The 15,976-nt window shown below is 43.3% G+C and overlaps 7 protein-coding genes across 7 annotated transcripts; 4 read left to right on the forward strand and 3 right to left on the reverse strand.

Moving 5' to 3' along the window:
• Nucleotides 1–72: 72 nt before the first annotated feature.
• On the reverse strand, nt 73–5,013 carry GCN2 (serine/threonine-protein kinase GCN2; the record flags this gene model as incomplete). Its single annotated transcript, XM_037284208.1, has 1 exon — nt 73–5,013. One exon carries the CDS (start codon nt 5,011–5,013, stop codon nt 73–75), a length of 4,941 nt encoding a protein of 1,646 aa, XP_037140104.1.
• Nucleotides 5,014–5,381: 368 nt separating this feature from the next.
• DPP1 (bifunctional diacylglycerol diphosphate phosphatase/phosphatidate phosphatase) lies at nt 5,382–6,251 on the reverse strand (the record flags this gene model as incomplete). Its single annotated transcript, XM_037284209.1, has 1 exon — nt 5,382–6,251. The coding sequence occupies one exon, from the start codon at nt 6,249–6,251 to the stop codon at nt 5,382–5,384; it is 870 nt and encodes a 289-aa protein (XP_037140105.1).
• Nucleotides 6,252–7,192: 941 nt separating this feature from the next.
• ZIP1 (Zip1p) lies at nt 7,193–9,673 on the forward strand (the record flags this gene model as incomplete). The annotated part of the gene is made up of 1 exon (XM_037284210.1): nt 7,193–9,673. One exon carries the CDS (start codon nt 7,193–7,195, stop codon nt 9,671–9,673), a length of 2,481 nt encoding a protein of 826 aa, XP_037140106.1.
• Nucleotides 9,674–9,746: 73 nt separating this feature from the next.
• On the reverse strand, nt 9,747–10,181 carry MGP12 (Mgp12p; the record flags this gene model as incomplete). The annotated part of the gene is made up of 1 exon (XM_037284211.1): nt 9,747–10,181. One exon carries the CDS (start codon nt 10,179–10,181, stop codon nt 9,747–9,749), a length of 435 nt encoding a protein of 144 aa, XP_037140107.1.
• Nucleotides 10,182–10,686: 505 nt separating this feature from the next.
• Nucleotides 10,687–11,577, forward strand: NSE3 (Smc5-Smc6 complex subunit NSE3; the record flags this gene model as incomplete). Its single annotated transcript, XM_037284212.1, has 1 exon — nt 10,687–11,577. The coding sequence occupies one exon, from the start codon at nt 10,687–10,689 to the stop codon at nt 11,575–11,577; it is 891 nt and encodes a 296-aa protein (XP_037140108.1).
• Nucleotides 11,578–11,905: 328 nt separating this feature from the next.
• On the forward strand, nt 11,906–13,972 carry NCP1 (NADPH--hemoprotein reductase; the record flags this gene model as incomplete). The annotated part of the gene is made up of 1 exon (XM_037284213.1): nt 11,906–13,972. One exon carries the CDS (start codon nt 11,906–11,908, stop codon nt 13,970–13,972), a length of 2,067 nt encoding a protein of 688 aa, XP_037140109.1.
• Nucleotides 13,973–14,342: 370 nt separating this feature from the next.
• Nucleotides 14,343–15,566, forward strand: MRX10 (Mrx10p; the record flags this gene model as incomplete). The annotated part of the gene is made up of 1 exon (XM_037284214.1): nt 14,343–15,566. The coding sequence occupies one exon, from the start codon at nt 14,343–14,345 to the stop codon at nt 15,564–15,566; it is 1,224 nt and encodes a 407-aa protein (XP_037140110.1).
• Nucleotides 15,567–15,976: the final 410 nt, after the last annotated feature.

The raw sequence follows: 15,976 nt of genomic DNA on the forward strand, positions 1-15,976 counted from the left end.
AGATCAACATATCACGTGAATTAAGCTTAATGAGCATTTCCCTTCGTTAAACTGTCTATCTGAGCCAATTCATCATCTCTGGAGATCCGCGACACACGACTTGCCAGTCTTGTGGCAGTATACGATCGCCCATTTAGTTCCTTTGGAAGCTTCCTTGGACAAACTGTTGTAGATGTTCGTGGCGAAGCTTCTCGGTGTAGAATTGCTGCCAGTACCTATGATTTTCCTCAGCCATTCATCTTTCTGAGCAAGGGAAGTAATTGAGATCATCTCTAGAGTTTCGTCCCGCAGCACATCCACCGTTATGACCGGTGCTGATGTCAGACTGTTGATAATTGCGTTCGAAGCTGTTCTAGCGTCATCTTCGTATACCCATTTCTCGCGTTTGCTGGCCTTCTTTGATCTCGTGGCCGGGTTTGGGACGTATACAATCTTCTGCTTGACGGGTCCGGTGAGATGATCAACATCTTCGCCATTCTGGCTACCCCCGCTACTTCCGTCGTCCCACCTCTTAGCGTCATCCATGCTTTCACTTACAAGAAAAGCATCGGTCGAACCATCGGCGTTCGAACCCTGCTGATATAGGCAGAAAAATTCGTCCAATGTCACGTCGACGTCAACATCCGTATCGATCTTCTTGACCTTCAATGGCTTATACTTCCTTTTGTGATTTGGTAGAGTGTAAGTCTGCTGCTTGATCAAAATAATCCACTCTACGCCATCCCTTTGAGCGCCGGAGACGACATCGTCTACCGTGTAGCAGTTTCGCAGAAAATCAGCCCTGATGCCCTTTTTCCACAGCTGACTGATGATTTCCACGCCGGTTGTGTTCAATATTGAATTTGAAAAGCAAGAGACAAAGACATCGCATCTGCTGGGTTTCCAATCAACTGCTGATCCTTTCAAAAATCTGTTTCTCTTCTTCACTTTACTGCCCTTCGCGAGCTTGAAATAGCTTTGTGCTATACCGAATATTGTTTCCCATGCCAAATTGAAACCTACAGCTCTCTGAGTATTACTGGATCTCTCGCCTGACGGACGAGAAAAGTATGCTATTAGTGTGTCGTATCTTCCCCCAGCAGCCACAAGGTTCCTGGAAGCTCCATCATCATAAACCGCTTGAAACATGATTCCCCCTTTATAAAAGCCGCTATTGTAGTTCGACAATGGCGCTATGACGACATTTCGCGTAACATCAAGAGGTTTCAGAAAGTTGATGACTTTCGAAATATGCAATAGCGACGCCTCGACCTTACCCCAAAAAGGACTGTCCATCATTGCCTTGTGCAACCTCTTCTTCGCAGCTTCGAAATCAAGCCTGAAATCGAATAACTCGAGGTCATCCAATGAAGTCGAGGTAATGTTCAGTTGTGATTTAAGTTCTCTTTTGATGTCTTTGAAAGACTTAGCGAAACCTACCTGGGATAAAGCTCTCGATACATATGGTCTCTGTGCTTTGTCGATATTCGTATGATTAAAAACACTTTCCAGAATATCTGCATGATTGATTACTATTAAGGTGTTTGTCTTCTCAAAAAGAGGAAAAACGGTAAGAATTTCGTCTATAATCTTTATGCTTTCAGCCTCATAATATGGAGAGTCAGCGGAGGAACCAGATATTATATCAAAGTCAATTTCGCCAAACTTCTTGGGCTCGAGCGACGATTTGGTGTTATTGGGCGGTCGGTACACATGCTGCAGGCGAAATTGTTTAGACACACAATTAGGGTTTTTCGAAAGATATCTTGCCATTGGATAAGTAAGATCGTACTGCAGTTGCAGAACGGTGCCTCCTTTATCAAGGACCTCGTAAACGTTTTGTATGCCATAAATCGGTGCTTTGGGGAATATTCGAGGGGGTTCATTATTTTCGACTCCTCCATGTTTCCTAAAAATCTTGACAACCTCTTCAGTCATTTTTGATCGGAGTATTTGGCCAAAAGGCGTCGTGGACGATTGAGAATTGTCATAGAGTATGTCGTTCGTTAAACTGTAGCCCTGCAAAAAAAGGGTTTCCCTGACCCGTTGCTGCCAAGGTGATGAAGGGTCAGCCAAACTCTTCAAGGCCTCCTTCATGGTCTCATCTTGATGTTTCACAGGAAGCCAGCCGCTATCTAACAAGCTCTGAGCACCAGGCCTTTTCATTGGATTATGATCCAGAAGCAATTTAATGATCTTCTTTTCTGTTCTAAATTTTGTGTCGTCGAAGTCTGCGGGAAACTCAATGTTGGATAACCGCAGATTTCTCAGTATATTTATTCTTTCCATACCAGTGCTAAATGGGTAAATCATCTCGAAGAATATGACACCCAAGGAGTACATGTCAATCTTTTCATTATACTGCCCATTGCCGCTCAGAACCTCAGTCGCAACATACAGTGCAGTACCAATAGCCGAGGTTAGGTTTTCAGCGCTTCCAATCTGTGATTGAGAATCCAATCTTAAAATGTCTAGTGACTTGTGCACGTTCTTTGCCAAACCAAAATCCCCAATTTTGATATTCCTTGATTCGTCAATGAAAATGTTCATAGGCTTTAGATCTCGATGAATGATGCCTTGAGAATGGATGTAGCTTAAAGCTTCGAGGATTTGACGAAAAAGTCTCCAATATTCATCACGTTGCGAACTTAGATTCTCCGTATTGATCAAATCATAAAGGGTTCGGTTTTCGCAATATTCCATTTGAATAAATAACGTACTCCTCTTCTTTGCTTTATTTGATCCCCGCCTGTTCACTTGGATGGAGGGTTTTATTGGTATTTCTAACTCGTCATTTTCATCACTCGATGAGTCACTTCCACTGCATTCGCTGGTGAAGCCATTTGCGTCATCGTTCTCGGATGTTTCCTGGTTGTCATCACTGTTGGCAAATTCTATTTCTGGATATCCACTACCTGAAATAAAATCCCAATCGTTTTCTCTGACTTCGGACTGATTAGTTCTATACAGGCTGGACTGGTTAAAAAGGTCATCGTCACTGTCGTCATTTTCCGAACTTTCATCATCTTGTTCATCGAAAACTGAATCATCAATATCTTCTTCTAACCAGGCAGCGAAGTAACGTACCACGTATTGATGATTCAAGCTTGCTAGCAACATCACCTCACTAAGGATCGTCGAGAGCTTTTCCTCTGTATGTCTGATTTTTTTAATTGCGTAGTATCTGCTGTCAAGAGCATTCCGCGCTTTGACCACTTGACCAAATGCACCCTCGCCTAACACTGCAATTTCTTCAAAGTCCGAGGCATATCTCGAACGTGCTGCTGGATTAGTGAATGAGAACCTAGAACCCACGTTAAAGGATCTTCGTCGTCCACTGGATTGCGAGGCCGTTCTCGATTTTACACTGAGCGAACCTGTGAAGGACTTCCTAGAGAGTGATGTACTACTATTCTGACCAAGGGAGAGCTTATTAAGCGCGAAGTCAATGTTTGTCCGAAGGAATTTCATTGGTAAAAGTTCTAGCGGCGACAGGCGCTTCTTGCTATCCGGCTTCAACATCTTTTCTAGAAAATCGTAAAGGCTGTCATCCATACTCATGGAGTCTAAAAAGTCCTGTGGCGAGGAATAATTGAGTACAGTATCGACGCCATTGATGATTTGTAAAAGTAGAACCCCAGCTTGCCATATGTCTGTCATTCTCTGTGGTTTGCTGTTTTTGAATTTAACAAGTTCAGGTGCAGGCCATGGACAGTCAGGCATTTCCACTTGAGCTCCATTATTGTTCGGATACCGCGAAATCATATCCAGTATTGTGAATCCGTATGAAGGGTGCATCAGCTTTGGTATGGTCGTTCCAAAGTCAGCATCTTTGACCAAGTTCACTGTCTGAAGGGAAATGCACTTGTGGCTAATTCCAAGCTTATGTAGAGATTCTAAACCTTCCAGGATTCTTATCATCCAAACGCGGGCAGTAGCCAAATTCACGAACCCTACCGAATCTACAATGTCTCCGATTGCATATGAACGTGAGTACTGAGTAAGCAGTTTGATGTTCCAGACAAATGTGGAGCTATTGTGTCCCATTCTTTCCACTGTGTATGCTAGCAGTCTGTTAACATTATCGTGACTGTTTTTAAGCACAGATTCAAGTTCTTTCTCCAGGTTGGAGATCTCTTTCTTACCGCTGCTAGTGTTAAAATACGCATTGTTCAGCTTAACTTCGGTAAGGAGATATTGAAAGTTCTCCATCATTTCTGAGGTCATCAGGGCCTCAGCTAGAGCTGACTCGGGTGGAATAAATGGTTTGACGAGATATTGCTGGCCAAAACAGAATAAATCCGCAGCCAATGTTATAGGTTTGGGGTTAACCACAGCCCTAAATTTGTACAATGAATTATTAGGTAACTTGGCCTTGATTACTTTATTGAACACAATCGCCTGACCTGAGCTAATCCATTCCTGAGGAGGTAGCAAGTCAATTGATGAGTTGTGTTCGAAATACAGGTCATCGTCTTGCCGCTTCTCTAGCTCTTTCTGAACTATTTCGTCAATGAACTTCTGCTCAGTGAGCCTTTGCTCCTGAATCTGTTGCTGCTGCTCCTCCTCTTCTCGCTTTACTTTCTCTTTATTCTCTTTGATACGTTGCAATCTCTCGTCTTCCAAAGACTGAGTGTTGGCTGAATGCTGAAATTCGTCCAGCTTCTCCTGAACAAAAGAGGTAACATCAAATATCATTTCCTGACCTTTGGATTCTTTATGAATAGTACGAAAACCATCTTTAAGCGTCTGCAACTGGCGATCCATGACATTATTGACATTCTTAAATGATATATCTGGCGCTGAGTATGGGTAAAGCGGAGTCAAACATATATGTAACGTCAAAGAACAGCCGGCTGGTTCCTTCTCTGTCGAATGAAGCGTTATCTCGAAGATGAACTGCGGTTGCTTGTCCCAAGCAGATCTTTTCTTCGTCAGGTCCACAAAATCGCCCATATAAATAGATTCGATAGCCTGAATCTCATTTTTTTGAATCTCGTAGTACTGATCTAAAGTAAGATGGCTTCTTGACATCTAATCACAACATAAGTTGATGCAATCCTCTGAGCCAACCCTTATCTTCTTCCAATCGGTCGACCGCTCAAAGCTCCTCTTAAAATGAATTTTAGAGCAAAAGGTAAAGAAGAAAACTGAACTTCACCTCTGTCTTCGAGTCCTAAAAGATTCAGATGATGGCTATATCTATTCTACAGGGTCGCGAGCTGCCGTTCTTCTAGTATGTTCCATCATATCTTAAAGCTTACATTTTTCAAACAATAAAGCGATGATGTGATAAGTGATGATAAAACGATCTACAAAGATTACATAAATTATACACGCCGGTAGTTGCTAATCTGGGTCTCTTACAGACTTCTGAATGAACTTTTTGTAGCTGATTTGGGCTAAGCAGTCAGAGGCTCGATCTCCGCACCCTGGGCAGGCTGCACGTCGACTTCTAGAGTTACGTCGGAGTCATCCAGCAGTGGCTTGAATGGCAAAGGACTAGAGATAGGAGGGAAGTACCTACTGTAGATGAAGCGCCCAATCACGTAACCTAGAACGGATCCCAGGATGACATCAAGAAAATGGTGTCTATAGTCTTGAGTCCTGGACAAAGCGATCAGCGCGGCTCCAAGCAACGGAATGAACGCAAGGATCTTTCTCCACAAACTGATTCTCTGGTTTTCGGTCAACATCTGACCGCAGAACCACAAGTAGAAATAACCCAGACCAGAGAAACTCTGACTAGAATGGCCCGAGGGGGTGGTTCTGAACCCATCCAGTAATCTTTCCCGGTTTTTGGTGGTACAGACGTCGGATGCATAAAACAAGGTGTCGATTGGAAGCCCCTTTTTTGGCTCACAGCGGGCCAGGAAGTCCGGCCTCAACCTCCCGATCCAATTCTTGATGAAGTTGGTGAACAGCGTCGTCAAAGAAACAGAAAGACAGAGTCCTAAAATAGAGATGTACATCAGATACATCCTGTGTCTTGGATCCGCAAAAATAGCGAGGATCAACATGATGGCAATCAGAGGTATAACAAAAGAGTAGACAAATAACATTGTGTCAGAGACCCGCTCATGTTTAGCAAAAGGATGCGACAAAGTCAAATCATTGATAGTGAACTGTCTTTCGAATGGCTCCTGATAGTAAACTGGATACAGGAGTATCACAGCGACCAAAAGGACCACTAAATCACCCTTTCTCCATTTCTGCGACGTGTTGAAAAACGACGAGGGGCTCAAACTAAAAGTGAGCCTGTTAACGTTCATCTTAAGCTATCGGTTACAGCGTAAAGCCCTTCACACCTTCAGTATGTACCGGGGTAAGCTCTTCGCATATACCTCAGTTTGATCCCTATAAGCAAAGCTCGCTTTAAGTACCTCGCGACCAAACAAATTCTTCAATCCATTAAGGTAGTCCTCTAGATGAAAAAGAAAAGCTGTTAGCAATTCAACTCCATTGCAATCGACATGGCTAGCTGATCCAACTAGAAATCCTGTGATCGACTCCTCGGTGCAACGAGCTTGGATGTCTATTAAGGATTTCGGCGGAGCATTGGCAGTTTTCCCGTCTGTACGCTATGAAAGCTCAGGTACAGAACCTGGCGCGTCCTAGTCGGTCCAACTTGGTAGACCTTCGGTCCTCTGGCTGCTTGCCCAATTTGTCTGCCTTAGTGTCCTTATTCGACCAGTACAACTTTGCAACCAATCAAGAGCATCATTCTAGCAGTAACTTGGCTCGCTTTGGCCCTGAATAAAACGCCTTTATCATCAATGGAGCATTGGCTCAACCATTTTTCTGCTTTCGTGGAGGAAAACTCTTCTTAGATCGTAAGTATGATCAGGAGAGCCAGGAGGCTGAAGAGCCAACCTCACTTGCTCAATAAGCATATCGATATGCTCCGGCGTTCTCAGCGCACTCTTTATCGTTTTTCTTTGGTGTTGTTGTAAGCCTTAAGGAGTTGGAAGCCGCCGATACACTTCTAACCTTTTCATCCTGGCAGGTGAACAAGCGATAAAAGTTAGTGGTAAGAAGCCGAAGAAAAGGTTTTGCAGCCTAGTATTGCCTTGTGCTACCGTGAATCTGTTCTGGCAGGTTGAGATTTTTGGTCCTTTTGTGCTTGTTGCGGTTTGTTTTGATCGGTTCACCTCGGCGGCTAAATTGTGATCAACTGCCCACGACCTCCAGTGCAATTAAGTTGCTTTGAAGAATGTCCAACTTCTTCCGGGACTCATCTATGGGCTTTAAACCGCGCTCCAATATCTTCTCCAAGTTGAGAATCAAGGAAGCGGAAGTTCATGTTGATGATTCACTTACCGATGCAGATTCTTCCCTATCTGAAGATATACCGGTTCAATCGAGCCATGGCCGTTCGGAGCATTTATCCACTACGGTCGTAGATGATTCTGGCCTTCAAAATACGCATGCGAAGTTTCAACTAGGCTGCAGTACGCCAAAAGCCTCTAAGAAACCAGGAACTGGAAAAGGTGAGAGCAAGGATGAATTTGATTTAGAAATAACAGAAGTCAGAGATGTTTTGGGAAGGAACAATTCCAATGGCAAGTCAGGAGATGATGGCTTCCCAGACTGTTCTTCTGCTAAAATGACTGGAATTCATGAACGGACGACCATCGCTGGCGCCAAAACAAAAGTTGAAGAAGCACAATGTGCGGATACGTCATCTAATGATGTACTTTTGGAAGCATTCAATAATACGCAAAAGATCTGCTCGAACCTTAAGCAAGAACTGCAGCGGCAACAATCGGAGAACTCGAAGCTGAAATCTCAAATTCACAGTTATCAAGTTGATAACGAAAAGCTATCGGCAAGGTTTGTGGATATGAAACAGCTTTTGACTGATTTGAGTGATAAGTCGGCCGCTCTTTTCGCTCAAAAAGGTGTCACAGATGCCAATCTGGAAGAGATCAAAGGCGATTATGAAAGACTCAAGAAGAAGGTTGAAAAATATAGAAGCGATATTACAGAGCTGAAAGTTAACCTTTCTGGGTTACAGACCATGAAGAGTAACAGTGATGCTGAACTCAGCAATCGAGCAAAGGAAATAGATTACTTGAAAAGAGAGCTGAACGATCGCTCTGGTCAATTAAGTGAGGAGAAATTGAAGAATAGCTCGTTGATACAAGAGATTGGAAAAACAAGAGATGGCTTGAAGGAATTTTTTTCCCGTCTTTTCGCTGATGGACAAGTGGAGCTCAGCAGTAGATTTGACACTATCGGAGCTGATGTGATAACAAAAATAAAACCAGATCTGGAATCATTTTTGAAAAACTACACTGAAGAATCAGAGAAAATATTGACCGCTAACTTATCTAATCTTTCAGCTTCTTTCCATGCGGCACTTCAGCAATCAGACAGGGAGTCTGCAGAAATACTGACAGTGCAGCTGGGAAAAGTTCAAGAACAAATTGCCAATCATACCACTAAACAAATTCAAAGCAATCAAAGGAATCTTTTAAGTAAGTTAGGCGAGAAGCTTGCATCACAAGATGTTCACATGGAAGGAGAGCTAGAGAAGTTTTATAAGGAGCAGCAGAATCTGATGGAAAGCAATGGTCAGCTGCTCGAACAATTCCAGAAGTTGACGCGAGACTTTGACTGTTACAGAAATCAACTAAGGAAGTGTGAAGAATACGAATCAAGACTGAATGAGTTTCAGTCGCAAATCACTTCTCTGAATTTGCAAAAAGGTCAAGCTCTCAGCTCCCTCGGAGTGAAAGAAGCTCAATACGAAGATCTCATGAAACAAGTAGGGCTTCAAAATTCCGAACTCAGCAAATGTAAGGACCTTAAAAACAAGCTCCGTGCTAAGGTAGACTCTTTGGTGGAAGATCTTGGCTTAATGAAGAGCAGATGCTCCAATTTGGCTGAGGAGAATATTACATTGAAGGCAAATTCCGAAAATAAAATCATTGTTCAAGGTGAGCTTCTAAAAGGTCTTCAATCAGAGAATGAGTCCCTGAAACAAAGGAATAAGCAGCTAGATGACATGAGGAAGCAGTTTGAGACTGATAATACGTCGCATGTGGATAAAACGCAAAGATTGAACGATCATTTGCAGAAGCTAAACGTAGAGATGGTCCAGATTAAAGCTCACGAGTTGGAGCTGGAAGAGGCAAACAGAAAAATGAAATATCAGCTGGAACAGGACAAAACAAGCTATGAAGAGGCAACAGATGACTTCAAGAGGTTGCGACAAAGGGTCATTGTGCTAGAGGGGGAGAAGCAAGACAACGTCAGAGAGAAGATTGAGTTACAGGATAAAAATGACGAATTGCGAGAGTCAATCAAAATACTGAAGCAAAATCTCAATAAATTGCAGAAACTGGAACCGCAGATTGAGAAGCAAGATACCCAAAATATTGTGCACAGGCAGGACAACGAAGAAGAGCGACGCAGCGAGGCCATCGTAACTCCCAATCAAGCTGCAAAGAAAGATTGTAGTATACCTGAGAAGCCAGCCAATGAGAATGATGAGTTTGATCTTTCTTCTTCGCTCAATGATGACCTAGAGCTAACCAATCCATCGCCTATACAAGTTAAGCCTTTAAAGACCAAGAGAGGCAAGAGCAAGTCGATGAAACCGCCTAACTGTTCCAGGAAAAAGCTACTCCTGCCTGATGAAGATGAGTCTACGCAACTGAGGCATCGGTGGAAGAAGAGAAGAGCATGATTTGCTTGATCGCTATGAAGATAGCTCGTGTAGATTGCACTGAATAATTGGTACTATGTCGATAAACGGAGGTTCATTTGAAACTATTAATTTTGTCTACCACATCCTTTTCATCCAGCCGATGAAAGATTTTCAATAGGGACCCTTGTCTTGTACTGTCCTCTATATGAAGGACTGGTATATCAAAGCAGTATTTTTCCCACCAATCCTTATTTGCGGGATCGTCAATGTCAACGATTGTGTAAACGGCCTTCCGCTCCAATTCTTGATTATCCTTCAATACCTTGCCCATCACATCCTTGGCCTTGTCACACAGCCCGCAGTTGTCCTTTGAGAACAAGGTCAGCTTAAGATCGGAAGAGTAGTACAAACGCAACGAGGAATGCAACGAGCGGACGGATCTTAATGACATAAATTGCGAATCTACAAGCGTTTCCTGTCTAGTAGCTTGATCTGCCGATTGATTGTGCGGATTTAGTTGAATTGGTAAGCGAAATCCTCTATTCATAATCTACTACAACCGTCATGCGAGCGGATGATGGACAATATACCAGTGATCCTTAACTAATTCAGATCAATCTTGTGTCTCTATCCCTCTTGAATATGTATGGACATACTCAGATAGTAGAAATATGGAAGCATCAGCTTCTATAACTAGACTGCGTCGAATGATCATTAGACACAAGACAAAACCACCGGGAGTTCTAGCATCGACAGGTATTACATACTAGCGAGCAATGCATGGAGATCCCACAGCTCGGATATCCTTGCATAATGTCTTGGATTTGTAGCTTTATAAAGGAAGGAACTGTAGCGCTCAGCGTCACTAAGAGGGTTAACAAGTTACGTCTAACTCTCAAACGCAAAGGGATTAGTGTCGCAATGGTACAGTATCTCCTATTTTCAGTCTTTAATCTTAACAACCTCAAGCTATTCCAACAAGCGATGACATTTCGCTCAAGAGCCCTGTAAAACCATCATCTATTTGACAACGAAGAGCACTTCGAGTTCGGATGAGTCCCAGGGATGAGCTGCAAGGAGGCACACCCAACAAGACCACTCTGGTGGCGGGAAAGCTTGTACGATTCATCATGTCCGTGGCAGAATCCCAGAATACCACCATCAGCAGAAGCCGGCTGCAGAAAAGAGCCAAAGAGATCTCTGAGAAGGAGGAATGCGGCTCCGTCTCCTTCAATGAAGTTCTTAAAGAGGTCAACAGAATGCTCGGTGATATCTACGGGTATGAGCTCAAGAACTTGCCGCCAAGAAGCGTCAATCTCACTGGGAGGCAGGCTGCGACACAGGACCAGTCGGCTTCGAAACCTCAACACTACATCCTGCTCGATAACAAGAGGCCAATGACAAATCTCGATGATCTCATTTTTTCTCAGCAGGTGAACAACTATATGCAGATGATACAAGACGGCCAGTATATCGGCGGCAGACTGAACTATGAGACAACGCACACTTTAAACAACAAGCTTGGTTGCGATTCCGACATCGCTCTGAAGGGCTTACTGTGTATAATACTCTGCGTGGTTCTATTCTCCAAGAACCACGTCCTTCAGCAGGAATTATGCGAACATCTGGAAAGCTTTGGCGTCGCAACCGATGGCTCCAACATACCAATCGTCAACCTCTCCTTTCCGGAACTCCTAAGGCTTTTCGAAAAGCAAGAATACTTGATAAAGGAAGTCGAACGTTCTGGCCCGGAACTCGACGTCGAAATCTACAGAATAGGAAGAAGAACGCAGGTAGAGTTCCCCCTGGAGTCTCTGGTACATCTCGTCATGGACCTGATGAGCGTTACAGATGAGCAGGCACCCGGCTTAAGACAAGACATAGAAAGAAACATTGCCGACTCCTACGCGACGACTCCCGACGGGGCCAATTCAAACCAATAAGTCGCTAAAGCTCTGCTGATTTGCAAGCCTCCGGCTCATCTCCAGATGGTCCTGATCCCCTGGTTTCGTCGAATTTTCATGAAAGACGTCATTTGATGTCTCGTTTAGCTCGTTTATTAAGCTTTGGTTTCTCCAAGCGGTTGAGAATTTCGTTTCCATGCTTGAAGAATAGTGAAAAATTGAAGATCATAGTAAAAAAAAAATGCACCTACAAAAAGTTAGGAAACTATTTAGTGTTGTCATTGCAATCCATCGTTTAATCCGGGAACTGTTCGTTGGTATTGGGTTTTATCCAAGAGAGTGGTAGTTTTTCAGTTACGCTGGCAGGATGGCATTGGGTATGGATAATACTGATCTGGGAGTGCTGTGTGCTCTTGTGGTTGCGGTAGCCATCTACTTGAAGAGGAATCAACTTAAGGAGCTTTTTGCTTCTAATGATGATTCCATCACGGCGTCCAGCTCCGGATCTAGAGACGTTGTTCAAGTTCTTCGCGAGAACAAAAAGAACTACTTGGTGTTGTTTGCTTCACAAACAGGTACAGCCGAGGACTACGCTAAGAAGTATGCGAAGGAGCTGGCTGCCAAGTTCTCATTGAATGTTATGTGTGCCGATATTGAACAGTATGACTTCGACAATCTCAACGAACTTCCAGAGAACGTGTTCATGACGCTGTTCATTTCAACTTACGGAGAAGGAGACTTTCCCGACGGGGCTGTACAGTTCGAAGATTTCTTGTCGAATGCCAGCGAGGGTGATTTGAGCTCTTTGAAGTTCGGTTTGTTCGGTTTAGGTAACTCTACCTACGAATTTTACAATGGCGCTGCTAAGAAGGCGCTTGATTATCTGAAGAGTGCCGGAGCTACCTTGGTTGGAGACTTCGGTCAGGGTGATGATGGTGCTGGAACCACCGATGAAGATTACATGACCTGGAAATCGAATTCGTTTGAAGTCTTGAAGGAGAAATTGAATCTGGATGAACATGAGCAAGAATTCGAAGCTTCTTTTGTTCTCGAGAAATTGGGTTCTGTCGACGACACAGTCTCTCTTGGTGAGCCGTCTCCACATTATCTGCCTTCTAAGAAATTGGTGTATAACTCTGAAAAGCTTCAAGTTGGACCCTTTGATTTATCACAGCCTTACGTGGCCCCCGTGATAAGAAGTTATGAACTGTTCAAAGATACAGATCGTAACTGCATTCACACCGAATTCGATATGTCAGGTTCAAATATCAAATACTCTACTGGAGATCATCTAGCGGTTTGGCCATCCAACGCTAACGAAAAGGTAGAGAAATTCCTAAAAGTGTTCAACTTGGATCCCAAGATGGTCTTTAACCTCAAACCTCTTGATCCAACGATTAAGGTACCTTTCCCAACACCTACCACCGTTGGCGCTGCGGTGAGACACTACTTGGAGATTTGCGGCCCCATCTCTAGACAGGTTTTCGGCCAACTTGTTCAGTTTGCCCCTAACGAAGAGATCAAACAAAAATTGTCGGAGCTTTCGACTGATAGAGATCAGTTTGCCATCGAAATTACTGCTAAATACCTCGATTTGGCCGATGCCCTTCTGCGTCTTTCCGACGGCAAACCTTGGGACAGCGTTCCGTTAGAATTTTTGATCGAAACAATTCCTCATTTGCAGCCCCGCTACTACTCCATCTCTTCATCTTCCTCGCATGAAAAGCAGACAGTTCATATCACATCGGTTGTCGAAAACTTTCCAAATCCTTCAGAAGACATGCAAGGGAACGTCGTTGGAGTGACAACCAACCTTCTGAGAAACATCCAGCTCGCCCAAAATAATGAGCTGAATAAGGCTTCTTTGCCAGTTCATTATGACCTAAATGGTCCTCGTAACCTTTTTGCGGGCTACAAATTGCCTGTTCATGTTCGTCGTTCAACTTTCAGACTGCCATCCAACCCTGCCACACCCGTTATCATGTTTGGTCCAGGTACCGGTGTAGCACCTTTCCGTGGTTTTATCAGAGAACGTGTCAAATTCTTAGAGACGCAGGAAAACGTTACGCTAGGTAAACACATCCTATTTTATGGCTCCCGTAACACCGATGATTTCCTATACCAGGATGAATGGCCAGAATACGCGAAGAAGCTCGGTGGAGCTTTTGAGATGATTGTGGCGCATTCTAGATTGCCAAACTCTAAGAAAGTTTACGTTCAAGATAAACTCTTGGAGCGCGAAGATGATATCTTCGACTTGATTAATATCGGTGCGTTCATTTATGTCTGTGGTGACGCTAAGGGCATGGCTCAGGGAGTTCATGCTGCCCTAGTTGACATACTGACACGCAAAAAGTCTATAAAGAAGGAAGATGCCACCGAAATTATCAAGATGATGAAGACGACAGGTAGGTACCAGGAAGATGTCTGGTAAGCAACTTGTCCGTCCCCCGCTATTCCTTCATATCCGGTCAATTTCATTTGTATAGATTCACGTAAACTATCGATTTAAATACATAATTATTTTTGAGCTGCTTGATCTTTTGGTTGGCTTAGAGGTTGCCAATCTGCTTAGGGCCACTTTAGCAAGCAATTACTTGCGCAAGAGACATAACAGGACTCATCCGACACAGGGTTTGACTTCAGATCAGAAATTGCTTGCTGCAGTACAATCTCTTCAGGAAGTTCCCCTAGGCTACTTTAATGAATTATCCGATGATCTAAGTGAGCAAACTCAACTTCACAGTATATAAATCCCACGAAAGAAAACCTCATCGAAGTCATACCTGCAACGTTCAAAAATAATGCTCCTCAGTCGCTTCCATTTACCCAAATCAGCTTCTTTGCCAGCTTGGCGCCGAAACGTACAGGTTACTACCAGATGTCTGTCCAGGGACTCATTCTTCCCAAGAGAAAAGGAAGTCAAGAAATCTGAGCTCAACTTGAGAACTATGAAACCCCCCTCCGGTACTCAGGACTCTTCACGTTATTTAAGAAGGACTTTTGCCCCGAAATATCAGCGATCTCGTTCTACAATCGAAGATGAACTAGAGCATGTGTTGACTGGTTCTTTGACGGTGAAGCCCTGTACAACAGTCAGCACCGGGGAACGTTATGACTTTGAGAAGTGTATCCAATTACTACATTCCAAGGGTCTTCGAGCAGTGAGTTTGATTCCAAATGAAATTCTATCCTTTAGATATCAAGCCAACGGCTACCGAGGTGATGTTATGATTTTAATTCAAAATGGTACCATTGTTAACTGGGGCTTTGACGAAACCTTTGTCAGCCAGAATATCTTGCATCTAGTTGAAGATGCTCGAATAAATCCTCTTCCTCACGAATCTTTTGAAACAGAGGACATGGATTTTGTTGAAGTTGAAAGCGTGGAACAATATGAAGGTATTCAAACTAGCGTTTCGCAGACGTCGGATATTGCTACAACTTTGGCTAAGTATGCTGGCACTAGCTTTTTGGCTGGGGATCTCATCGTCATTAATTCGACTGATTCTGATTCAGGAATGCTGGATAAAGCTGCGTTCTCTAGTGGACTTGCCAGAAGTACAAATCTAGCAGTGCTGGAGAAAGCCTTGGAAGCTCACATATCGCAAACAAGAATTATCACTGAAAAGATATCGAAAGGCATGAAGCTCAAACTGGGAGAAGGGGAAGCTTTGAAGCTGATTGGAAGGTTATTTTTAATCAGAGGCAAATTGAATCTATATTCCGAATTAATTGAAACTCCAGACCTATACTGGAGTGAGCCTCAGCTGGAACGAACTTTCAAACAAACCTCCAAATATTTGGATATTGGACCAAGGATCAGCATTCTGAACACCAAGTTAGACTACTCGACAGATGAGTGTCGTGCGCTAATGAGCGTTTTAAGTGAAAGAAAGAGTACTTTCCTGGAATGGATCATTATTTATCTAATCACTTTCGAGATTGTGTTCGAACTTTATCACTTTTATGAAAGATACTGCGTTGACAGCCACAAATTCGCCAATAAAGACGATACAGTTGCATAGATAATTAGCCAGACCCCAGAAACTGCAGTTCAAATCTACTCAACCACGTCTTTCGATTGCCCTAACCGAACTGACCATGCTCAAGAGATAAGATATAAAATTTCCGGTTTCCGTAAACCTGACTGGATATACTACCAGTTCATTGGAAACAAGATATCAATTTCCTCGCTTCTTCAAGCGGGAGGCTGATCGAGACACCTCTATCGTCGAAGCGGTACTATGGTTTGAAACACCTAATCACTTCACAAACAGTCTAATGACATTAAATGTATATAGTTGTATATATTAGCCTCACGAAAACGGCGATAATATTTACAGCTGCTGGGCTACTGACATTTTGGAATTATGATTTAAGTAGTTTGCTATGCTGGCGCCAGCTCTTGAAAAGCGGCGACGCAAATTGTGTTAAT

This window comes from Torulaspora globosa, chromosome 5 (assembly GCF_014133895.1).
Source record: "Torulaspora globosa chromosome 5, complete sequence".
Lineage (NCBI taxonomy): Eukaryota > Fungi > Ascomycota > Saccharomycetes > Saccharomycetales > Saccharomycetaceae > Torulaspora > Torulaspora globosa.